General features: G+C 39.2%; 2 protein-coding genes across 6 annotated transcripts; both read left to right on the top strand.

Moving 5' to 3' along the window:
* Nucleotides 1-702: 702 nt before the first annotated feature.
* Nucleotides 703-6,150, top strand: miip (migration and invasion inhibitory protein). Of its 5 annotated transcripts, none has more exons than XM_078248799.1 (9): nt 703-1,059; nt 1,656-1,855; nt 2,374-2,479; nt 2,573-2,684; nt 2,796-2,875; nt 2,969-3,095; nt 4,017-4,113; nt 4,255-4,374; nt 4,859-6,150. In XM_078248799.1, the coding sequence occupies exons 1-9, from the start codon at nt 825-827 to the stop codon at nt 4,991-4,993; spliced, it is 1,212 nt and encodes a 403-aa protein (XP_078104925.1). In that variant the 5' UTR covers nt 703-824; the 3' UTR covers nt 4,994-6,150. The 5 variants fall into 5 exon arrangements, with proteins under 5 accessions (XP_078104925.1, XP_078104924.1, XP_078104926.1 ...); XM_078248798.1 differs by having other exon boundaries at nt 704-1,059; nt 1,653-1,855; XM_078248800.1 differs by lacking the exon at nt 703-1,059 and adding an exon at nt 1,096-1,498 and having other exon boundaries at nt 1,653-1,855.
* Nucleotides 6,151-8,382: 2,232 nt separating this feature from the next.
* tnfrsf1b (tumor necrosis factor receptor superfamily, member 1B) lies at nt 8,383-16,937 on the top strand. The gene is given in 10 exon segments (XM_078248797.1): nt 8,383-8,483; nt 11,473-11,578; nt 14,458-14,583; nt 14,720-14,878; nt 15,341-15,434; nt 15,518-15,807; nt 15,918-16,001; nt 16,200-16,258; nt 16,355-16,612; nt 16,615-16,937. Coding segments are annotated over 10 exon segments (1,497 nt in total). The 5' UTR covers nt 8,383-8,432; the 3' UTR covers nt 16,885-16,937.

Below are 16,937 nucleotides of genomic sequence, written 5' to 3'. Positions count from 1 at the left end.
GATCGTCTTCTCCTTTATATTTAGGCTACTCTCTTCTTTCTCACAATACCCGCTATATGTTGAATGGAATGTCTTCCTCTTATCTCCCAATCCTATGCTGGTGCCACTCTTGATTTCCTTCCATACAATGCCCTTTCCTAATGATTTTGAGAGACAAATTATTGCTAATTCGTCTATTTTTCTTTATTTAAAGAATGTGTTTGGCTAGTTTGTCCACTCTTTAATTACCAAGAAATCCTTTATGAACAGGAAGGAACTAAAAAGAATATGACCTCAGTGCCTTGTTTTATTACTTCGGGTCACACTGACCCGTTTTCAATTTTTGTTTTATATCAGAAAATATGGGACGTAGAAATAAGCGCTGAAAATGTGTAGAAGAAAAATGTAACAATTTAAAACCTTGGAAAAACAAAAACGGCGTCGGCGTGTTTTTTTTTCAAGGTTGACGGGAAGACAACACAAGGGTTACTGCTGTATCTCCTTTCCAGCCAAAAGTTGATTTTTGTGTTGTCTCCATAGGTTGTTTCCCTTTCCCAGCAGGCCGTAGCACTCTTTTGGTTTATGGCTTAAATCCATAGGCTGTACAAAAACAAAAACAAAAACAAATGTGTGGCTGTCACTTTAAGAAAAAACCTTGGACGGTTGCAAGGCATGATGGGTAGAAGGTTTACAGCCAATCAATTCATTGTTGTCAACTTGTTGTTATGGTAGCGTCTGGTTTAAAATAAATCACAAAAGAGTCTGAAGCATCCATGGTCTGAAGTCGGTTTGTTTCATCCTCAGTTGCATAAACGTAAATTTAACGTGGTATACATTTAAGAAAAATGTCATCCACGGACCGAATGGATATTTTACGAGAGCGTAACAAAGTTTTGTTGAACCAGCTGAAGCAGCAGAGAGAAAAACTGGAGCGGCTGAGCGGCTGCAGTCAGAGCCGCAAGAGGGAGAGAGAGGACGAGGCTGAGGCGAGGACAGACCGAGCAGAGATCCTGACCCTGACTGGTGGAGACCGAGGTCCTGCCCGGGCCGCCCTCTCCAAACCTACCGTGAGATTTGCTGGTAATGAAATGTTTGTTTACATTAAGCCAAAGTCACGAGAGAAGTCAGCAGATAGCTAGCTAACTAGCTAGCTAACGTTAGCTACCTAGCTAGCTACCTGATGAGACTGGTGTTTCTAGAAACTAGAAGAAAAAAAACAATTGAAACTATTTTGACATGCTTGAGCTATACAGACAGCACATCAGACACAAAGCGATATATTTTGTCAGTTGTTTTGTAATCAAATTAGTAGCTAAATGTAACGTTAATCCAACAGTAAATTAGCTACTTTGTAAACGGTAACGTTAACTAACGTTAGTTAACTCTTAATACTAGCTTTTTCCGGAGCTGACAACTGTTATCTCAGCGGATGGAGTAACGTTAACGTTAGCTAGCTAGCTAAAGCTTAACGCTAGTTGAAATGGAGATAGCTGTCTAAGTATGAAACTTTGGTCACATTGTAAGATGATGGATGCGTTTTGTGTGTGGTGATTAATACAATTTGGAATTATATATTTTTTTGTGTTTCTTATCACAAAAATTATACTGCAAACCTGTCGTTTGCAGATGACAAATAAAAGTCATTGAATAAATCTGTTCCTCCGTGTCTCCAGCAGATACATGTGAACGACAAACAGGCCTCCAGGGCACTATTCCAATACCATTTTTGACCTCCAAACACAGAGAGACTGCTGAACATACAACACCATCGGGCCCTTTCAAAGACAGCAACAGACATGCTCTTGTTCACAGCAGGTTGCAGGACACGGGGCCAGTCAGCACCAAGTCCTGTCTAGTAAATCACAGCAAAGAACAGGTAAGAAATAAGTACCATGGGCAGTCTACTCAAGTTTGTTTCTATTTTTTAAATAGTTACTTGTACAATGATGAGTAGATCAGCACTACCCAGACCTTAATCTAAGTTATCTCCAGCATTGTTAAAACTGGTTGTTTTTTAAAGGAATAATTCATCTCCAACTGAAAAGGTACTCACTGCCATGTCCCTGGAAACTCAGCCGTGGTTTACACCTTGAGAGAAGAATAATAAAATGTATCAGCTGTCTCAGAACGTTTTCAACATACAGTAATTCAGCTGCTTTTAAGCCAAACACTGTGTCCAAAAGTCCCAATATTTTTGTTATTATCTCCTATATTTTCCTCACTGACACTGCTGGTCACTCACATACACATTGGTCATTTGTCAGACCATGGTTGGGGGTGTATCCAACTAGTAAGGAAATATGCAGTAGGAGATGATTTGGTAAATATTAGATTTAACATTTGTCTGTGTAAAACTTACATTTTACTAACTGCATTACTTGTTTGTTTTTGTAGAGGGAGGTGCAGCGTCAAGTCACATTTCAGTCTGATGAATGTGAAGAGAGATCTTCCTCAGACAGGCATCATTTGCAGCCTTTACTTGGGTATGACTGGATAGCAGGTATGCCTTATTGGTATCTCTGTTTACCTGTGTCTTTCTTATACACATAATCATCTAATGAAGGCCTAACGGATGATGTTTGTTTTCTACAAGGAGTCTTGGATGCTGAGGACTCCTTGATAGAGCGCTCTGATGAGTTCTTCAATGACCTGCACATGTTTCGATCGCTAAATAAAGACAAGTGTGTCCACAGCCCACAAGCGGAGTAAGTGCTTCACACTTGATTGCACTTGCGACTGATTGTGTGTGTCAGCCAGGTTTACCTGTGATTGATGACGGCTTCATTACATTACGATTAATTATCTCTCCTTGATAGATTTCCTGAGGAGAACCATTCAGTCCTGCCGCTGCTAACAGATAAGGACGGTCCAGTGGCTAACACAAATACTCATCAATGTAAGAAGGGTTATTTATTTAAAGGCTACTCTCATTTTTCTTTTCATGATGGCTGAAGTAATTCTCACCTCTGCTTGCTCACCTTTTGTTCAGGTACGTTCTCTTACAGGATTAACAGCAGACTGTTCCCTGTCCCACTTCACTCTCAAGAGTGCTGCCCGGTGTGCAAAGAACACAAATCCTCGCACCCTCACACTACTGCTGAACCGGCTCTCATCAGGTAATGATGACGTGCACTTTAACTGCCTTTTATGAACACTTAGGAACAACGGAGCACTTTTTGGCACCAGGTGAAAGACATTTTTAATTTTATATACTTTGTCCCTGCTTGTTTAATCCAGAAGGCATGGGAGCCCTTGGGTAAAGCTGAGACCTTTTTATACTGTGTTATTTGTCCTTGTTTACGTACTACAGTCTGAAACAATTCCTGTTCCCGGCTTTACTTGTATGTCTGTGAATGTTGCTGTCAAATAATGTTACCTTCAGTAGAAGTGGGTATGTACGAAGGCTCTGGGATCAGGCATCCTTAAGCCGCCTACACATGAACTGATGTAAAACCGCGAGGTAGGGCGCAGAGCATAGTGCAGGCACAGAGGCAAAAGCACAGCGCAGATATACGTGATCATTGATTCTGACTTTAGTTGTGCCAAAAGTTGAAATAATTTGAACTTTGAGCGCAGCGCTCGGCGGTGCGCCACGCCAATAGTAGCGCTTCCTCTAAATTGTCTCCACCGCTCTCCCCATAAGAAAACAATGGCACAGCCAGAGCAGAGCGGATCATATGTAGGTGGCTTTAGGGAATCCCAGGAGTCACCCTTACCCTTTTTGAGAATGAGTAATGCATTATTATATTATATAAAAAGTAATATAAGTGATTAATGATGCAAAATTGTGTCTGTGGCCTACAATTTGTTGAGGGTCCATGTCATGAAAATGTTTGAGAATTCCTGCAGAAAGAGGTTGGGTAGTACTTCAAAATCAATGCAAATCCTTTCACAAATTTTATTTGTTAATGTTTTTAAGAGATAACTCTTACAATCAACAATCCGTTTTCTTCAAGTTATTTTCAAATCACCACATTTTACCACTGTAGCAGTGTGTCTACTGTCTCATGAGCTTTCTTTTTTGTTTTATTTGTCAGGGTCAGCATCCCTCGCTCCACCCTCCTGCCACCTTACAAGTACAAGGCTCATCGGCGGTGCAGTTTTGACCCTTCTGATAGTTTGGGGTTACCATCGGTGAGTAAGGGACGCCACTGCATGACAATTTATGACCACTAAGCTGTGCCACTTGCCCTCTCTGGTCTTTACATATTGTGTTAACACCTCTGTTTAGTTTAAAATTGTATCATCTTCATGTATCTCTCTGGTCTTGTGCAGCACTGTCTCTCCGGCTGGTCGAACACAGGTCAGATAACGCTGCCGCCACCCAGCAGCCTCGATCTGCGGAGCATTCTGAATATGAAGAGCTCCACCGGGTCGCACAACAAGGAACTGGAGGTGACACACTGCAGGCTTCCTACTGTATCTCAAACTAAAATATCAATGTGGGAGTACGGAACAAACGAGACGGAGAAGTTAAATTCAGTTGTCTGTTTACTCCCACTTTTTATCCACAGCTTACAGCTTCAGGTTACACTTCCAGGTTTCCAGCAACCCGCTCATAAACCAGACATAGCCTGAAATAGTGTCCCAACAGCGCCCCCTCGTCCCAGTGAGCGCCCTACTTAAAGGAGCTGCAGTCTCCAGTAAATGTCTCTATATTGTGGGTCACCACAATAGACAGCAGACATTTTGACTTGTCGTAGTAGCAAAAGCACATGTAGAACTAACAACATTAACGATGGCTCAGTTCCATTAAGTTTCCCAGTAAGCTTTTCCAGTGAACCAGCATGCACAATAGCAACCTGGCCTATCTAAATACAATGCAGTTTTTATTGTTATTGAATAATGTTTCTCATATGTTGGTTTTAATGTTTTTCAGGATCTCTCTGCACACAAAGTGTCCAGCAACCAGATCTCGGCGCCGATCTCTGATGTGTCTCGCTTGGCTCCTCACAACTTCCAGCACTTCTCCTCCAAAAAAAAACTAGGAAGCACATTTTACCCTTTGCACTAACAAACAATCAGTCTACTTTCAAGTGATTATAGCAGTTTCTGTTAGCCATTTGACACCACCCAAAATTATTTCCTTTTAGTTTTTTCCTCTGGTTTTAAGTCTCTGTATTGTATTTCTGTGTTAATGTTTTTCTGTAATATCTCTGCTATATCTGTGTCAACATTTGATTTTTCAATATGAACAGTGATCTCAAAAGAGAATACATGAACATTTGTAACTGTCTGTTCTTAAATAGACTAATTTGAAACATGAGATAATTTGTTTTCAAGAACATTCTATTTATTTTTTGTGATTAATAACATGCCAGTTAAATGAAATGGGAATCATCTACAGAGCAGCATATTTCATGTTGGCAGGAGTTGCATTTTATTTGTTCTGATCTGAAAAAAAAGTTTAGACAGATTTAGACTCCACATGTGACTGTCAGCAGCCTTGTGGATGTGAAGCAAGAGCTCATGTTATGCCACAGTTTAGGCTGTTTTAGAATCGCATAGCGGAGGTTACATTTGAGTTTGCTTTGTACATTTCACAACATTAAGGAAGTCATTTTGAATCATCTCTGTTGCCCTTTCCAGCTGTTTGCTTTGGCTCCCAGGTCCATGCATACTTCTGTTTTTAACTTCCTTTGACACTTCCTGACTGCAGGACAGAAAACACTGTAGAAACTCTGAAGCTGGGTGCAATTCACGGAAAACCACAACCCCCCCTATACTTAATTCCAGATACTGTAGCAATCACCAGTTTTTTTTACTTTTTTGTCCTGCAGGCTAAAACATTTGAAGAAGCAAGATAGTATAAACAAAATGTGTCAATGTGCATTGAATGAAAGCAACACACATTACCAATGGACTGAACTCAAAGAAAATATAATTTTATTTTTTTTGTTGTGATTAAAGTTCAACAGGAATATATGATTTGTTCTGTTGTCCTGTTGTGTTGAAGCTGCAATACTTTGATGTTGTAACCAAAACCGCTTGTTCAAAGCCAAGTGTCCTCCGTATGCTGTTATCTGTTGATCATCTTAGAACTGGGATGCTGTGACATGACAACGCTTTGTGTGAAATGAGGCTTTGTGAGCTACATTTGTTACCACAAGCAGTTTTGAAGGGAAGTGATGCGTCTGAAGTTCATTAAATCGTCATATCTTTAAATCTCCATATGGCATGCTTTTGCTTTGTTCATTTTTATAGGACAGCGATTATGAGTTGCAGTGACACTAGTTGACTTGAAACCACAACATCCTACTGAGATATCTAAGATCAATACTAGTATTAACTGGTTCAGAACTGATTTTGATTATCTATAATCCAACACTGAAGACTCAGCAGTGATCAGATGCTGAAGTAGGGCTTACATTACCTTTTCAGACAGCAATGTATTTTCAGAAAGGTAAGAGGTGATTGGTATTTATCAAAGAGAGATGAAAACCGGTGATTTACTTCATTGGTAAATACTTGAATCGGCAGATAATGATTATACCTGTCTTTTCTTCATGTTTTTTTTTCATGAATAATACCACAAATTTTTCAAAGCACGCTGTACTGTTTTAGATTAAAATCATGTATTGTTCTACCTTCAGGCAGCCATTGGTTTCGATTTCACACAGTATAGAAATTAACAGGATTTGAAACTTGCTTACTTAAGACCAATGAGACATCACTTAGAACATCATGCCTGCTGTTATATTTTTTAGTTCAGTACAGATATCATCAGACTGAAACATCTGCACTACATTACCATGCAATACGAATTTAATGTGACTTCAGCAAAAAATAAAGTCTGTCATATAAAAATCTTAACTATTATGCAGTACTTTTGGAAATTACTCAGCAGTAGCATACAGTACACAAGATCAGTGCACCAAAACCTGAAAGTAGGCCAAACATGATGTTTGTTGTTGTTGTTGAAGGTTTCACTTCTGCTGATCACATTTATGCTGTAGCAACCAACCCAGTTAAACACTAAAGATAGGCCTATGCCATTAAAATAACACCTCAGAATTACATGATGAAAGTAACATACAAAACATAACAATACCACAATGGACAACAGGTCTGCTACCGGTGTACTTGAGTACCAGAGAAATGTTGAAGATGTGGGAGGGGAAACTTATTGTGAAATGTCAACGCCTAACACAGGAATAGAGCGAGGCATACAGTAGGGGCATTAAACTAGGCACGACATGTACATTACTGCAGCTGAATTATGAGAAGACGTGTTTTGACCACAGTAGTCAGTAGTGGGCAGAGTGCAATAAAGCCTTTATTCCCACGTGTCCACAGGGAGGTCAAAGTGTAAAGTGGAGATGATGTAGAGCTTCAGTGCCTTGCTCAGTGACACTTCAGCAATGCCAACCTGGGCTAACCTCTGGTTATAGGGTGGTTTCTGTAATCATGAATGTGAAACTGCATGTATCAGCTACAATATCCTGTCACAGGGAAGAAACCCCCACACATTCTTTAAAAAACACTTTGTGAATGATATCTATATCCTGATTCAAATTGTGGGACTGTACTGCATCTAGACTTGTCTGTATATAAACAAAAAGAGAAAATCTAAGTTAGACCACTTCCTGTTTAGGTAGTGACATCATTTTCTTTTCTTTTTTTGCCAAAAAAGTCAGTGCTGCTTATTTCCTACACAGTCACACATGGAGCAGCATAGCAAGTTAACTCTTTTTCACATGATTTCATTTTTCTGCAGCCATCATACTATTCAAGTTAATTCATGAATGATGGAATGAGAAAATAACTTAATGTAGGGGCTTTGTATTTTTGATTACTGTAGTGTGACCATCTCATTGGTCTTGAAATAAAATGATTTATGTATACTGTACAGTAGGTTTTGCAATGATATCACCGAAAGTTGGACCTTCCAGATAGAAATCTCTTGCACAGGTCATCTCCATTTCAGTAATTAATTATACAACTACTAAAACCAACTGGCTGCACCAGTGATGATGTAGGTGTGTCCCGTTAAAGGGTGTGAATACTTATGCAAACAGGTAAATAATTAAAATTACTTTGTGGAGGTTTTCTGTTTTCGAAAAAAGGCACACATCTATTTTGATTTCATGTTGTAAACCAATAAAACATGAAAACTTCCAATTGCATTCTTTTTACAGACACTGAATTTTCCTCTAATCAGCTGCAGGTAAAAAAATATATAGTATATAAATATAAAAAATATATATACATTTGGAAGTACAGCATTATTGTTTAACTTCATCTAAACTCTGTATAACCTCATAATTAATGCTTATTCATGTCAGATCAGTGAATGTAGGTTAGAACCTGCCTTCTCATTTCCTTCCTCAGTTCAGTTCAAGGAAATTACTCTTGTTCGCACGGACTGCTGGCCCACCTTTAGACAATGATCAGTACAGTGCACACACCGTTGGCTGTATCCTCTACAGTCTAGTATTTGCTATAAAGAGGCGATGAAGGACATACTTGTACTGCTGGTTCTACTGAATTCCCAAACTACCAAGGTACAGTAGGCTTTGTGTCTGACTGTAAGTCTATAATGCATGTTTGCTGTGTTTATCATGGACTCTGGACAGATTGGATATCCGCCAGCATCCGAATTCTTCTGTTGATCAACATGCTGCTGAAACACATTGTGAACTGTTGGTTTAAATTTCACTTTCTTGGATTAGTTCAAGGGAATGTGAAGTTATACGCACAGAGTACTTTCAAAATCAGCATTTGAAAATTTGTAAAATGATGTTGATAAACGATGTCTGAAATGTAAATTAATACATTTGATCTTTTCACATCTTTCTAACTTTGTCACCTGCCATGGAGTCAACAAAAGAAGAATGTATCATTTATTTTATGTATCAATGCCAGTTTTGCGCTGTGTGACAATGTTACATTACATTACAGTAGAAAGTAGTACTGGGAACTTCTATGTATATTTGGTTTTGATTCCTTGGCATCTGATGCAATTTCAGACTGAATATCTCATTGTTAAGATACCAAGCTATGTAATGAAGCAACCCTTAGTACTTCTGTCTGCATTCCTGTTACACGAGTTTAGGAATGCAGCCAGGAGCAAAAAGGAAAAACAGCTTGTTCTTTTCAATAAGCTGTGGAGCTTCACAGAAGTTTATCTTTATGATCATCACATCCCGTGCTACCAGTGGTCACACCACAGATGAAGTCTGTGCATTGGAACCGAGGGCTTCTAGCTTTCCGCCTCTGTTTCCTGTAATACAAGAAATGCACTGCTTCTGTCAGCATATTCTAACTTCTGTTTGTCATTGGAGGGCACTGTGGTGAGAGACTTTCAACTCTTATGCACAGCACAGGTGTATCAGTAATCATGACCTTTTAGCAATACAGTGGTTCTAGTAGCTGTATTTATAAAAATTTGATATGTGTGAGGGAGAGAGTGAGCTTCCCCAAAATAACAACTTCATAAGTCATTCGTACAATCAGCAATCAGGCCCATATTTACGATTTATTGTACTTATTGGCCGTAATACCTAAGACAGGCGCAAACAGGAAGTATAAGAGCGCCAAACAAACACAGGACTTTCACCCATGGATGTATAACAGCCATGCTTTCACCCAGGAGACCGGGGTTTGTGTCCTGTTAAAAAATAAAATAAAAAACGTGAATGTTTATAACATTACGGAATAAACAGGAGGCGCGCTCAAACAAGAGAGCATTGCCGCAAGCACCTATTTTTCAGGGCGCGTTGGCTACTGCACCTTAAGATAAACGAAGTTCAACTTTTGGGACACAGCAATGCACACAGCATGTCACGTGACGAAGAACAAGCAAACAGCCGGTATCTTTCCTTTCTTTCATAAATATCAGTCTTGAGATATCACGGCTGCAGCTGTGTTTGCAGCGGTTTGGAGATGGCTGGTCCAATCTTTAACTAGAGATGGTCCGATACCATTTTTTGCTTTCCGATACCGATTCCAATACCTGAACTTGCGTATCGGCCAATACCGAGTACCGATCCGATACCAGTGTGTCATATATTTTATTATGTTTTAAGAACTGTATACTACTATCCCTGTGTGGATGTGATATTATTTCTATCTTTGTTGTCGGTCTGGCTCAGGTTAAACTCTTTGTGAAACATGAATGCCACAGAACGTTCTTTTAGTATGCAGTTTGATAGTCAGTTATAACGGAAAAAGAACATAAATAAACTACTTTGACGTAGATTTTCTTTAGGGCTTTATTACGTGGTATCGGATCGGTGCATAAACTCCAGTACTTCCCGATACCGATAACAGCGTTTTAGGCAGTATCGGTGCCGATACCAACATCTCTATCTTTAACAGAGGCAGATCTTGCCATCTATAGTAATATCACATATTTGTGAATTTGGGTAAATTTTATAAACCTAAAAATATAAGGTAATTGTCTACCGGCGGGCTCCAGGAAGCTCCATGCTGCACACAGCTTCAGAGAGCTAGGATAAGAGCAGAGGCTAGTTCCATCTCAAAACGGTGAGCACCGTTTTGCTTCGGTTTCCTGGTTGAACAACATGTTTCCTCGGAACGGTGTGCAATGTTGTGCAACAGGCTTTGATGTATGTTTTCTCTCGTTTGGTTGGTTTTATTTGCCTCATAACCGATAAAGTTAATTCATTAATCTGTATCGGCCTTGAAAAACCAGTATTGGTCGATCCCTACTGTGCACCAGAGTGTGTTCCGGAGCACCGGAATAAAATAACATCCAAAAAACAATATTCACCTTAAGTGGTTTCAGTGACATGAGAAATACTTTCAAAATACTGTTTAAAAATCAAAAACGGGCACATTACATGTCAGGATAGGTTTATTACATCAATGGGATGCACCCCCAAACGGCATTTTTTTTCTCTGCTTCCGAACATTTTCAATGATAAGAATATAGCTAACTGAGCTGTTACATGGAGATGTTAGATGTTAATGATATGGTTAGTTTGTTTTACGGTTGCTTGACTAGCTTAGCAACGTCAAGAGTAGGCACCCAGAGCCCGACCAATATGCCTCACGTTTTATAGGCGGTGAAAGAAGCTGCATGTACAGTGCTCTAAACCAGAAGATTTTGGAGAGCCCCACAGAGAGGAAGAGACACTGTATAGGTGAAAATGTAGGTGCAGGTGGTCTGGCGCTACGTTAAGCTCCAGTTTAAAAGGGTGAAAAACCAAACCAGTCATTGGTCGACATACCTGTTTCTAGTGCTGGCTAGTGACTAAATTGTTGATTTTAAATTGACTATACTTACTGATTGGTTGACCTCAGAGCAGGTGCATTTCAAGAAAAAAATGTAAATGGGTGATATACAAGTGGGCTGTAAATATTTCCCACATAATTTCAAAATGACTAAATTTACCTTGAAGCTCGAGGCCCTCCAGCCTAAATGCAGCTCATTGTCAGAGCATTACGAGAAAAGACTTATGTTCTTCACTATCCTCATCAAACAGCACAAAATGAGTTGCTCTTAAGTATTGTCTCTCTTTCCCATAGGTCTGCTCTCAGCCCTATCATGCAGACTCAGATGGAAACTGTCTCAACTCAACAACAGAGTACCTGTTAGATGGCTCTAACCTGTGCTGCAAGAAATGTCCACCTGGTAAGTGCAGTCTGACTGCAATTGTTAAATTTTCTTAAATAATACACACATACTCTTACCAATGCACTGGTACATAGCGTGCTGAAAGACAAAGCTGTCTCAGTGCAAAATAAAAGTTATTTGATAGGTCGTGAAATATTGGTAGAAGCTTGGGCGTGGAGGTGTGAACAGCACCTACTGTAGCTTAACACATCAGTTTCCTTGTTTCATCCTGAGAGAAAAACATGAAGCGAGTCAATTTTTGTACACTATTCACTTGAGCAAAATTATTTGTTTAAAGTAGAGCTAGACTGATAAGTCAGCCACACAAATATATTCTCTGATATTAGCTTATTTTAAACACAATTGGTATTTGTACAGATAAGTAATGAGAAATTGCACTACAGAAATTACAAAACAGTGCTGCTCATACATCATTTGTCCACCAACTGAAAGGTTTATTTTTTAAGTGTAAAATGTCGCTGGGAGACTTACTTTACATACATACTTACTTACAAAGACAGCATGTGTGAGCGTGTGTGAGCATGATGAACGTTGTTGTAACCTTATAACGTTACCATATGGTTTAACCACCAAGCATTAGCATGAGCACCTAGTCAACGTAGCACATTGTAGTAAGCTTGATCGATGTTGAAATATCATATCAATAAATTAGGTCTCTACTGTATTACTGTGTCACAAGTGGCATGTAATTAATGAAAATAATGATGTGTGGCAGAAAGAAATTCTGTATTACTGTTACTGAGTATAATTCATTGACGCTGTATGATTTACGATTACTCTCGAACGTACAGTATCATCTGCTGTTTGCCGTGTTTTAACGGAAGTTAAAGCAACTAGAAGGGTCAAAGTTCATATGAAGCCATTGACAGGCGACCAAACGACAACCTCCATGTCGTTGATTAAAATTTCAGATTTCTCTGGGTTCAAACATTGTTGGAAACATTTGGGATGTGAGTCCACAACTAAAAATATATAAGTGTAGTCGTTTTTAGACATTTTAATGCAGAAATATCACATATCTTTAATGGCTTCATACATGATAGAGTGCTAAAAGCATCCTCACCAGTTATGAACCATGTAGAAAACATGAAAATAAAGAAACAGCATTTTTTGTCCTAGTATTATTAGTTTCCTAGTTTGATAAGGAAAAATGTAATGTATGACTTATTATTTTGTTCAGACATAGCCCTGTGTGGCTGCTAAGCTAACATACTTGTTTGTATTTTCATACAGTATATTATATATATTATCACTGAATGTGAGGAAGGCTTTTAGGATGAGGACTAACCAATGTGTTTGGCAAATGTAATGCTATCTTGGATATTGTTGTTGGAGAGTTTAAACTTCCCCAAATTCAATAAAAGCAGGACAGAGCCACTGATGTTAGCATTTAGCTTCCAAGATCAGCTACTGTGCCACAGCGTTGGGAAATACTACACGGTGAATATGCTAATCGTGAACAGGGCTGTTTAGGTTTTTAGTGTAACCTGTAGTTAGTTAAAGTGCTCCTTGGCCTTGGAATTAAGTCAGCCAGGCATGCTAATGATAAGCTTAGGGCAGAAAACTGCTGCTGCATTGCTCTCTCTATGTAAACATTTTCATGCTGAACTTCTGTCTGCACTGTAATGGGCATTTCTTTCACAGTAGGCATTTTGACATGTTACAGTGGGAAATGCATAGGTGTAAATAATTGAATTAATGATGGTTGAATTCCTTTTACCCTATTGGGGATTTCCCAGCAAGTGTTGCTATTTGTGTCACTTTATTGACTTTAGATTAGAGCTATCATTTTAAGGTTCATACTTGTATTTGGGGTTTCTACTATAACATGTTTACACATTACTATAACATGTTTACACATTATCTTCACATACTGTCTGTCTGAATATACCTCTATTCACTAAAATGCTCAGTTTTAGCGTCTGTCTTTTTAAGCCCCTCTCCCGAAAAAAAAACTCGGTCTGCTCTGATTGGTAAGCCTGATATGGGCTGTATGTATGTATGTGGATTAAGTGTTAAATAGTGTTTATTGACTTCTACTTCTAATAAAGGTCCCATCTTGTTAAAAGTGAGATACCATGTTTTTTTTTTAATTATAAAGCAGGTGGAGGTGCTATATAAATACTGTAAAAGTATCAAAACACTTAACTTTATGACTTCAGTGATATGTTGCAGCTCATGAAGAGCAGGAATGCAGAAACATTGTCAAATGTATCTACGTTAGTATCGACACATTCTCATTGTGAAATTTCCTTGGAAGCATTTTCATCTCCCCCACACCTTCCCAGTCTTGATTTGGGCCATGTGCTCATGCAGTAATTTGATCGTGTGTCAATGTGCCTGCTGACCACATCTCTCCCACTCAGTGTGGTGTTAATTGTTTTGCATCCCACTTCTCTACCATGCAGTGAGTAAGTGTAGCATCAAGTGCTTATTTGAATGCTTTTTAGCTGTAAAATGTCTGTACTAAATTGCACAGCCACAATCTCTTAATTGACACTACTAATTGCATTATTAAAAGAAATTTGTAAGTATTTAATGGCAGTGCATTTTATGAATAAAAACCTCCCAAGACATAAAAAACATGTAAGCCAGAATTCTGTCGTACAAACAAGTATGTATCACCATTTTATTTTTTGACTGTGATGAACACTGTTTTGCAGATGTGATGATATATTTTACAGTAAACAAAGTCAAACCAAGATAACCGCATGGTACTATGATGTACAATGAGAATGCATGATGTATAATGTGAAATATATATTTTAATCTTTACATTTGTGTCCGTTAGTGGGATTTTTTGGAGTTACAATGTGCTGTTATAAAATGCATTTAAAGTGACTAACGTGGATTCATTCATGTATATATTCTAACAGGACAGCGGTTGAAACAAGAATGCTCCGAAACTACTGAGACTGTGTGTGAACAATGCTCAACAGGCCAGTACATGGAGAACTGGAACTACGCTCGAAACTGCTTATCCTGTACCAAATGCAAAGAAAGTCAGTGGCTTCACTGTAAATCTCTGTAAAGCAACTTGTTGAAATAATTTGTTTTGTTAATTTTTTTAACACATAACTGCCCCTGTAAGCAAAACATTATAACTTTATTTTTTTTATTTTTTTTACATACAATCAGCCAAAGGTCTGCAGGATGGCCAGAGCTGCTCCTCTACCACAATGTCCAAGTGTGTGTGCCAGCCTGGAATGTATTGCATCATGGGATTTGATGACTCGTACTGCACAGCATGTAACAAGTACAAGCCGTGCAAAACTGGTTATGGAGTGTCTGCGCCAGGTACAGCAACTGCTATTTTTCAAATGTCACTGTTTGTGTGTTTACCATGTAATACTTCAATATTTTGTTTTAAAATGTAGGCATAAAAATATCTAGTTTTTGTGAGGTTCAATTATAATCATTGCAAATCAAATTGTCAATCTGTCAAGAACAGAATTACAGTTTGTATGTATGGACTCCAGTATAAATGTTGCAATGGTCAATTAACAAGACACATTTCCCATTGCCTATCAATCCACCAATGTTTTTATTGTAATAACTATATCAGGTCCATCATAATAGTGGTTACTAACATCTGTCTCTATGGTCTATATAAACCACATACACTGTCAAACTTAATTATTAGTTTAATCCAAAGTATAACATGTTACATATACAGTATGTAGCATACACTTCAAATGAATTGTGATGTCTGATAGTGAAATGTTAGTAAATGGCAACACATCTGGGTGTTGTTCTCAGGGACAAAAAACTCAAATGTGAGGTGTGAACGGTGCCCCAACGGAACATTCTCTGACTCAACCTCCTCCACGGACCCCTGTCGGCCTCATACAAAGTGAGTGAAGCATAGTCACATCTGGACACAGCTGTTTGGAGCTCAGATCTTTGACCTCTCTCTCTCCCTCTGTTTCTCTCCAGCTGTCATGGGAGGGCTGTTGTTGAAAAAGGTGACGCTGCCTCGGACACAGTGTGTGAACCTGAGGTTTTAATATCCATCACACAGCCTCAAACCTCAACTAAAGAGCCTCACACTAAGACTGTGTTTACAACCGCAAGTACAGTGATGAGCACAGTATTAGAAACATCAGACAAGGCTCCACGAGGACCGACAGACCCCACACTGTCTATCAGCCCATCTGTTTCAGAGGTGGTATTCAACTATTCAACAAAAACCCCACCACCAAGCACAGTATCTGACAGTACACTGGGTACGGTAAATTATTCTGTGCTTCTAAGCATGTCATACTGAGAAAACTGTGAGGTCTAATCAGTGTTTCATTCTGCCTCTGTGTTGTGTCTGTGTTTACCTCTCTGTTAGCTGCAGTCTTTGCCGGTGTCATTGTATTCATTCTTTTCATCGCTATCATTCTGCTGGCCCTTTATAAACCAGTCTGGAAGAAAGGTAACTGCAATCCTGAGAAAAAAGTGCATGAATCGCGTCCTTGTTTTGTGGAAAAGCTATGATTGTATTTATGTTATATTTATCTTCAACTTGAAATACAGAATGATAATGACCTATATTTCTCAACATCTTTATCAGGAACTGTTTGTGTCATATTTTCACTACCTTACTCAACATTCACTCTGCTTTTTTACCCAGATGCTGCAAGATTTCATCCTAAAGTAGATGCAAATGGGAATTGTGACAGTGGTGATGAAGTGAGTCTTCCTTGGCTTTTCTTCTTGAATACCTTTAAATATAGTTGTACCATACAGAATACTGAGAATCAACCTTTTTATGTCTTTCTAATGCAGACCAATCAGGGTTATTTGGTGAAAACACAGCTGACTTCCTTCACAGAAAGCTCACCAGAACAACAGTGTCTGCTGCAGAATGGGAAAGCCTGCAGTGGCCACAGTCAGTACTGTAACAATACTGAAACTTTAGCCCAAACAGACGGCTGCAGCAGCCAGGAGTCCATCGGTCCTTTGCAATCCACCGTATCTCTTTACAATCTTCACTCTGCTCTGTCGAAGCCCAGGCCTTTACTTTCCAACTCAGAGCCAGTCACCCCCCCCAGCCCAGCATTCCCACACAGTCCTCCTCTCAGCCCACCAGCCCACAGGTCCTCAGTCCAGTGACCACCAGTCCCCATGTCAACGTCAACATCACTTTCAATATTAACGGGTCTTGCGGGACACCTTCTGTCACGCCCACAGATTTGATGCAGGTTGACTCTAAACTCCCCTTTGGAGAGGAAGAGAGGTCCTTTAGCATCCCACAGCAAGAAGCCGGAAAACAATCACTGATGTCAGTACAGGAGAGTGAAAGTTACAGTGCATGAAGAGTCACCTGCATGGAGGACTACTACATCCATTATTTTTTTTCTTTCTGTCA

Source organism: Sander vitreus, chromosome 4 (assembly GCF_031162955.1).
Source record: "Sander vitreus isolate 19-12246 chromosome 4, sanVit1, whole genome shotgun sequence".
Lineage (NCBI taxonomy): Eukaryota > Metazoa > Chordata > Actinopteri > Perciformes > Percidae > Sander > Sander vitreus.
The sequence above is the reverse complement of the archived record's forward strand: the minus strand, read 5'-3'. Positions and strand labels throughout refer to the sequence as shown.

Excerpts from the sequence above, each read along its gene's own strand:
- miip (XM_078248798.1), top strand. The coding sequence starts at position 825 with ATGTCATCCACGGACCGAATGGATATTTTACGAGAGCGTAACAAAGTT. Across the intron at positions 2,480-2,572 it reads TGGGTATGACTGGATAGCAG|GAGTCTTGGATGCTGAGGAC; the intron begins GTATGCCTTATT and ends GTTTTCTACAAG. Across the intron at positions 4,114-4,254 it reads ATAGTTTGGGGTTACCATCG|CACTGTCTCTCCGGCTGGTC; the intron begins GTGAGTAAGGGA and ends GGTCTTGTGCAG.